We start from the raw sequence: 8,127 nt of genomic DNA on the forward strand, positions 1-8,127 counted from the left end.
AATTTAGAGGCAATAGTGACATGCAGCTGATAACAACGGTCAAACTGTAGCAGCACTTCAGTGGCTAGGGCCTCTGCCTTACAGTTCAGTCTGCTCTTTCTGTGCACCTAGCTTAACTGAAAGAATCTGTCACACAGCTTGTTGCAAGCCATTCTTCTCTATCCCTCTGTCTTTTAAAGTCTTTACTGTCTACAGAAAATAGCCTAGAGATATACAAAATTTTGTAATAGTGTTGTTTCCAGATTTTAGGTGTTTGGTTTTTTTAGTTCTTCATACATTTGCTTTACGGAAGTTTTAAAGCTCTTTACTGAAATGAAGGACTGTTTAAAATAGTATTCTCCTCATTGTGAGATAGGTGGTATATCTGTCTACTGAAAGGTGGTTATGTAAAAAATATTTACACTAGAAGTTGCATACAGTGCATATTTGGGAGGAGGAAATCCTAATTCATAAAGAAGGGTGACCCATGCCAATCCTACCTCCAGTACCGTTTGTGTCATGAGAGCATTCTGGCAGTAGAGGGAGGTCTGGGACGCTGAAGGCCACGAAAATTTTGGAAGGGAGGCTTCAGTTACAGAAGTAACTGACAGAAAAAATGGGGGTTTTCTTCGTTTATGGCCAGCCAAATACAGTCAAGAAGAGCCAAGAAAATAGGGAAGTAAATTTTGCGAGGTAATTTAAAAACCCATCACAATCATAATGTAAAAACACCTGTTCAGAAATTATATTTGAAGTCGGACCTGTAACAGCATGTGAATAGGCACATGGCAGAAGATTATCTTTCTGCTTACCTATCATCAGGGAATTCTGTGATGAACTGCTGTGAGACCTTGCAGGTACAGCTGCGTTCATATTTTAGGTCACAGGTCCACGTGATCTTATGACCTTTTAGCAAAGCTCTTGTATAGAATCATAGAATGGTTTGGGTTGGAAGGGACGTTAAATATCATCGAGTTCTAACCCCCTGCCATGGGCAGGGACACCTCCCACTAGCCCAGGTTGCCCAAAGCCTCATCCAGCCTGGCCTTGAACCCCTCCAGGGATGGGGCATCCACAGCTTCTCTGGGCAACCTGGGCCACTGCCTCACCACCCTCACAGGAAAAAATTTCTTCCTAACGTCTAATCTCAATCTACCCTCTTTCAGTTTAAAACCATAACCACTCGTCCTATCACTACACTCCCCATCTCTCCTGTAGCTCCCTTCAGGTACAGGAAGGCTGCTATAAGGTCTCCTTGGAGCCCTCTCTTCTTTAGGATGATGACAGATATGAATCAGTCATTTTCTAACTATAGCAGTAGAAGCATCGGTTCAAAAAGCTTAGAAGCCAAAACAAGGGTCTTGGGACATACTTGCTGAAGGACAAGAGTGCTGGCAGCACACAGGTGTGTCCTGCTGATGTGTCAGGAAGGGCCCAAGCTGGGGAGACCCGGGAGTAGGAGTAGATGACCACCAAGAGGCGTTGTTAGAGGGACACGGCAGATGTTAACTAGTGGTGACCCTTGAGAGGCAGATTTACTGCACCCTGTAGGAAACAGAGCAGCTCAAGGGAGATGAGCCTCGGTTGAAATCAGCACTTACAGACTGGGCAGCATGAGCAGAACATGGTGCATATTTGTCACCCATCAGAAACAGCAGTGTTTGAAGTCAGCTTAGTCCGAAATCATTCTTTATCTTGTTAAGGTACCTTCAATTATTTTTACTCGTGTCTTGAAAGACACTCACCCAGAGCTGCTAATGCTCTTCCTTGCTCAGAATTAATAAATTAGAACAATTCAAACAGTGTGTTTAAAAGCATGGCTGTACTTTTAGAAACAAATATGTGAAATTGTATATGATCAGTAAATGCTTTATATTATTGCTGTTGATATCAGAAAGATATCAATGGGATATCATTTAAATCCTCCAAGTGAGCTGCATTGTCACACCATATTTTATATTTATTGCGTATTTATATTTACATAGAATAGTCTTAGAGATTTAGGTGTTGTGAGTTTTCTTTGAGGTTTTGCCGTCCTTGTTACACAATATTCAGTACACAGAGAAACTGTTTATGAATATAAATTTTATGGTAAGGAAATCAAGTTGCCATTTGAGAACCAGTGCAAAAAATATTTAAGTTCTGCTTATAGAAAATACCATCTGCAACCTTTTATAATATGGCACTCAGGTAGGACTTGGTACAAATAAATTTTAGCATTGTATCAAATTGTGATTGGATTTAGTTTATTTAAGGCAAACTAGTAAACATAAGGAACTAGCCTGTGTTTTCAACAGGGCTAAGTAATTGCAACTTAGGCGGTGCTATGAGTGGATAAAAGGAAAAAAAAAAAGCAGAGGATATGTGGAAAAATGGTCTTTTTCATTGGATTCTGATTCTGGTGCTGTTCTGGGTGAAGGAGTTAGCCCCTTTTGAAGATTCTCTTGGCTTCAACTCCTTCATATACGTAGGTCTGTTAAGAAATTAAAGAGAAAAATCAATGGCTGCTATTACAAAATTTCATTTCACAGATGCTATTGAGAGATGGTCAATAGTGGTTTAATTAATTGTGACTGGGGGCCATGTGGGGCCTACTGGCCCTTGTAAAGACTCTGAGGAAAGGAACATAAAGGAAGCAGCCTGTTGTCAAAAGGCATAAATTCTCTGTGGAATTTCTGAACCACCACGGGACAACTTTTGGGTGCTTCAGATAAAAAAGACAAAATGTTTAAGTACCATATTCCCAATACCACAGCTTAACAAGTTTCATTTATGTGACTGCTTTTATTAGAAATGTGACGAAAGACCGAAGGGTTGGACTGTATGGTTTTGAAATCTCAAATCTCACACCTGTCCATAGAGTTTGGGTTTTTTTATTTACTCTTTTAAGATACTTGTGACCTGCTAGCAGAGAGGATCTTAAAGCATCATAGTTCAGTTCAGTTTCTGGCTTTACTGCACAGCTGTGAAGCATTTCCCTTTTGTCTCAAATTTTCCCTTCTCTGTCATCATCCCTTCTGTGTCACCCTGCCCACTTTGTTTTACAAGGGCATTTATCAGCCTTTGACTGCATTACCCTGCAGGAAGCTCCTGTAGTAAGGCTTTTACAAGACAGACACTTGGAAAAGGGCTCTCAGTCAGAACACATCTCTATAGTGTGTGTATGTATAGCTTCTGTATACTGCGTGCATCCACAGGCTTCAAAATGCATTGCTCAGATGCAGTTCACATGGATATGAAAAACATAAAAATCACAGATTGCCTGTTTTATTTTAAAGGTTTAAATTTTGATAGATGACTAGACTTAAGAATTTTAACTAAAGACAAATGAGGTTATTTCGCTTGAAGAAAACATTTCTTACTTTCGGACCAGCTTTTATTTTTTTTTCGATTCATTATATTGTAAAGTTGAATGTAAGTAACTGCTTAACTCACCTGAACAAGTTCATCACCTACGACTTCTCTGTGTGCTGTGAGTGCTTTTCCGTTATCTTTTCTAGTAAATGTTCCTACAAGTTTATTTCCTTCCATGTTCCAAGAACCCTACAGTGGGAAAAAAAGACCCAAATATTTTGCAGTAAATATGATGCTGATTCGATTTAAAGACTGACAGGAATGCTTAAAAGTGAAAAGAGATTAAAGCGGTGTAGTAATGCTTTTTTTTGGACATTGATGGAAAGGCTGTAAAAATGAAATCTAAAAAAAAAGTCACTAGTTTATTTAATTGCATATTAGTCAAGCTATTTTTTTATTTTTTTAGTGCTCAGGACACCTTATTTTAATTAATTATATCAATAGAGAAGAAGTAATTTCATATAAATACCCACTCTACACTTCAGGTACTGTATTTGAGTATTATAAGAAGTAAAATTGCAGGCACCTGGATTTCGTCGTGTGAAAATTCCTACATACTCTGCTTTTGGGCACTGTATGGAAGCCTGAGTTTCACAGTACAGTGTTGAGCCATTAACAGTTAAGACTGCCTTGCGTTTTTGTATATAAGCTGCAAACATTCAAAACAATGTCAGATTTAATTTAAAACCTAGGAAGACAAATAATTAATCTTGAAACTGTACTTCATAAAGTTATTATCATACAATAAATATATAATTATATTAAAAGTCTCTTACAGTAAGTTCAGTCCCATCAGCCAGACTGTAGTCAAAATTGACTCCCAGAGTGAATTCAATATCTATGTTACGGAAGTTGCTTGATTCTTTGACAGTAAATTTGTTTCCATCTTGTTGAATAGTGATCTTCAGATTATCATGGGCTCCTAACTTTCTTTTCATCACGTTAACACCTAGAAAAATCAATTAACATCATATTTGTATCTTTTTAGTAACTCTTATGTGGTCAAGTGAGTTTATTCCAGCATCCGGACTCAAATTTTTATTCTTCTTCACTTTTTATTGAGGCCACATTCACCAGTACAGATATCATACCAATCACTATCCCACTGGAATGTTTATGTTCGTATCCATATTACACACAGGTTGTACAAACTTTAAGTATCAGGATGATGAAATGACTTGAATCATGTCTTTCTATAAAATCAAAGAACGATTTCTTCCCTGTGTAGTTTTTAAACTAGTTTCATGTTATCAAAAGAGATTCTTTCCTCTGCTGAAATGAATCTGCTGGAATTAGTTAAATTGCTCAAGATTAACATAATGTAATTAAAATGAGAACATTTCTCAGTATATTTTTCCCCCCGTAAAATCTTTTGAAAGTAAATGCAGTACGCTATGCAAGGGCAGAGCAGCAAACAGCAAAAGGACAGGCTAGCCAGAAAGTAGTTCACAGAGAGCTCGAGTCCGTTTTCAGCCACAGAGGAGTTGTAGAAGACACTGGAAGACTTACCCATTACTTCCATGAACTTTTCATAGTTTTCACTTCTGTCTATTTTCCAAGTACCGTTGAATGCCATGTTTCTGTCTGTAGGAGGACTTCTCTGAAGTAAGAGAGCTTTGCAAAGAGAATTTATGAACTGGCTTATCTTGAAAGCAATTGATAGGATGATGTGGCTGACTAAAGCTCAGCTGGTGCACTGATCTTTTCAAGGAGAAGCTTGCTGTCGTTTAATCAGATTTCCAATCGTGATCACAGTGCTTGCTGAATCTCTCTCTTATTGCCCCCAAACCATGACAGTATCTTTATTGCTCTTCTTCATAAAGAACTGCTAATACTTTCATTTTAGCCACAATTACCAAGAAAATTTTCATGACATTTTCTGTCTCTGTTGTATCTTCCTGCTTGTGGGAGAGTCTTCATACAACTGGAGAAAATATATTTACCCAACAAACCAAACCCAAATCTTTAGTTTGTCTATTATAATTTAGTAGAGATCTGTTCTGCTCAACATAATAAGCTCGGGGCAGAGAATTTACTGAATGTCTGCAGGTTGCTTCAGGAAACCATCCCCTTGCTCCTTGTCTAGTGCTGAGCTATGAAAATTAGGAGGATATTCTGTATTTATGTGCTGATATGTTACTGATTCCTCTCCTCATTTTAATCCAGTCCATCTGCTTAACTTCTGAAAAAACTACTGAGAGTAATGATATTCTGCAGGTTAAGTATAAATTTCTATATCAAACTTATTTCAGTTTTAATGAACCTTAAAAAAGGGAGAAGGTCTCCTGGAGCGAGTCCTCAGCTAGCAGGAAGATCTCTCAGATGTGCTTTTCCAGTCGGTGATCTCACAACTGCCTCTTCCCCCTTGTGATTTTTTGGTCTCTCTCAGAAGTCAGACTAGCCAGCCAACTCCAAACCTTTTCACCATGGGAGCAGTGAGTAGCTGCGTCCTGATTTTCACATTACAGCTTGTTGCTCCATTTCTGTCAAAATTTTCCCTTCCTTAACATTTCACTGGGCATGAATCCTTAGGATCCTGTTCAGATCAGCCCCACAGATCTGTCAGTTAAGTAAGAATCTCCACAGGTGGTCAATATTTATGAGTTTCATGGTGTCTCTGTGTTGGTGTAGCACTGAGAGCACAAAGAACAGTTCTTCTCTGAGGTCTGGTGGAATGTCAGTGCTAGAACAAGCAGCCGTCTTTTTAATCTCTCACAATTTACGAGTTACGTAGGAGTATTCATGCACTAAGGTATTCCTTCAGTTTTCTTACATGTACTAGAATCATATGACATACACTTTATTCAGAATTCTTTTGAGTTCCTATAACAGATGGTTTTCCTTCTACAATTATAATTAAAATTGTTTTTATAGATTTTTTTTATGTTGGAATATTCCACAACCTTTTTCTTTCTTCTGTCTACATTTTTCTTGTGCGGTTTTGAAAACTACAATTTTTGCTTAGTCAGTGCATTGAAAAACTTGGTTTTTAGTATTGCTAGTCGTGAAAGCTAAGGCTGTGGATTATTGGCTGTGTGGCTTTCTGCACGTGGCATTTCACAACACTGAAAACAGATGAATTTATTAAATTTGAAGTTTGATCTTTAAATGAGGTGGATGAAAATAGATTATTAACTTATATGGTCATGGCAATCTCATTGTCCCATCTGTCATAATCGTACCAAGCTGTATTATGATGGCAATTGACAGTGAGGTTCCAAAGATCAGGTGACCAGAATGCTTTTGCAGGAGGTTATAGTCATCTATCCCATTTATTGTTTTGTGGCTCGTCTTCAAGTTTTTCTGCCTAAAATTAGTGAAGACAGTAGAACTCAGTTTACCATGGAGTGGTTTTGGCTTGGTGCCAGCATAAACATAATATACTTATGTAAATATTATTATATATAATATTACATAATAAGAAAGAGATTAATCCTAGTTAAAACCATGCAGACTAACTGGTTTCTGTCAGGTAGTTGTGAACTGATTTGACAGGACTCATTTGTGCTTTCTTATTGCATGATTCTTCTATATGTCTTGGGATGGATTTCAAAGAGGGTTGGGCACTTAAATCATTTAGGTACATCTGGATACCTTATTGTTTTACTAAGCATTTAAACCACAATACTCAAATTCATATTGATATGGTAAACAGGTAATTCCATGTCAGTAAAGCCAACTTTAGTGTAACTGTGGGTGGCCTAGCAACAAGGAGCCTGATGTAGCCTAAGTGATGCCATCTCTTGGATAAATAATTTCAAAGTACATATTGAATTGGATATTGTAGCTCATAGTTGAGCTAGATTTTGTCTTACTCCAGCTGCCTGTTTGCTAAGTTTCCATTTTTATTTTGGTTCAAGGAGAATCTCCTGGATGCTGCAGATAATGCAATCTGTTTAACATGAAGATTCAACATTTGAAGATTGCTTAGAAATTTACAGTGAGTATATATCCATTTTCTGATTAGTTAGTACTGGTCTCTGGATCTTAGATCTTAAGTGTCTGTATATGCTCCTTTTTAATTTGTGTTTAAAGGCTCTGATCCATAAAGTGCTGCATGTTTTTGAGAGTTCATTATTGGATACAACCGAAGTGTGTGAGATAAATTCCTGGTTAAAAAAAAATTAGAAGCAAAATGATGGATTTTGTTAAAGCAGTAACAACTCTGGTATTTATTTCATCCATTGCTGTATGCTAAAATGAATCCTAGGATTGCCTAGGATAGTAGAATCTGGCATAGTTTCAATGAAAAGGGAGTGACACTGAACTATTGCCAATAAAAATGTGTGCTTTTCCAGAGAAGGTTATAGGAATCTCAGAGTATTAGTGCTATTTGTCACTTGTCATGTATAGACTGATATGTCAGTTGACTCGTAGGGCTTTGTGTCATGCTTATCTAATTTCTAAGGTGTTTAAATTTATATCTTAAAACTCTTCCTGTATTTCCCAGGCAAATACTTAGTAGCAGGCAAATTTAAGGAAGTAGTTTCTTTTTGTTCAGAATATGAAGTGTGATCAAAGGTGGGATAGAGTTATAGTCCAATGAGCTAACAATGTACAGTATTGGAAGTCTGCATCAGTCTTTCCAGTTTCTCCAAAATTTGAACTGGACTTTTAGTTCATTTCAACATAGCTATTTGCTGATTGTACACTTTTGCTCTTGATTATGATATAGCTCCAGACTCCGCCAAAGATTATTGTGATTACCTGGATTAGTGACTCAAATCTAATCTCATACAAATAGTGACTTTTTCTGAGCTCAGCATAATAGTAACAGAGTGCCCTATATGGCAC

The 8,127-nt window shown here is 37.4% G+C and overlaps 1 protein-coding gene across 1 annotated transcript; it reads right to left on the minus strand.

Moving 5' to 3' along the window:
- Window positions 1-2,205: 2,205 nt before the first annotated feature.
- On the minus strand, window positions 2,206-4,926 carry FABP2 (fatty acid binding protein 2, intestinal). The gene is made up of 4 exons (XM_010082000.1): window positions 4,843-4,926; window positions 4,110-4,282; window positions 3,415-3,522; window positions 2,206-2,452 (listed from the first exon to the last, which is right to left on the minus strand). The coding sequence occupies exons 1-4, from the start codon at window positions 4,907-4,909 to the stop codon at window positions 2,402-2,404; spliced, it is 399 nt and encodes a 132-aa protein (XP_010080302.1). The 5' UTR covers window positions 4,910-4,926; the 3' UTR covers window positions 2,206-2,401.
- Window positions 4,927-8,127: the final 3,201 nt, after the last annotated feature.

Source organism: Pterocles gutturalis, unplaced genomic scaffold (assembly GCF_000699245.1).
Source record: "Pterocles gutturalis isolate BGI_N339 unplaced genomic scaffold, ASM69924v1 scaffold9209, whole genome shotgun sequence".
NCBI lineage: Eukaryota > Metazoa > Chordata > Aves > Pterocliformes > Pteroclidae > Pterocles > Pterocles gutturalis.

Excerpts from the sequence above, each read along its gene's own strand:
- FABP2 (XM_010082000.1), bottom strand. The coding sequence starts at position 4,909 with ATGGCATTCAACGGTACTTGGAAAATAGACAGAAGTGAAAACTATGAA. Across the intron at positions 4,283-4,842 it reads AAAGTTCATGGAAGTAATGG|GTGTTAACGTGATGAAAAGA; the intron begins GTAAGTCTTCCA and ends TGATTTTTCTAG. Across the intron at positions 2,453-3,414 it reads TAGGTGATGAACTTGTTCAG|ACCTACGTATATGAAGGAGT; the intron begins GTGAGTTAAGCA and ends ATTTCTTAACAG.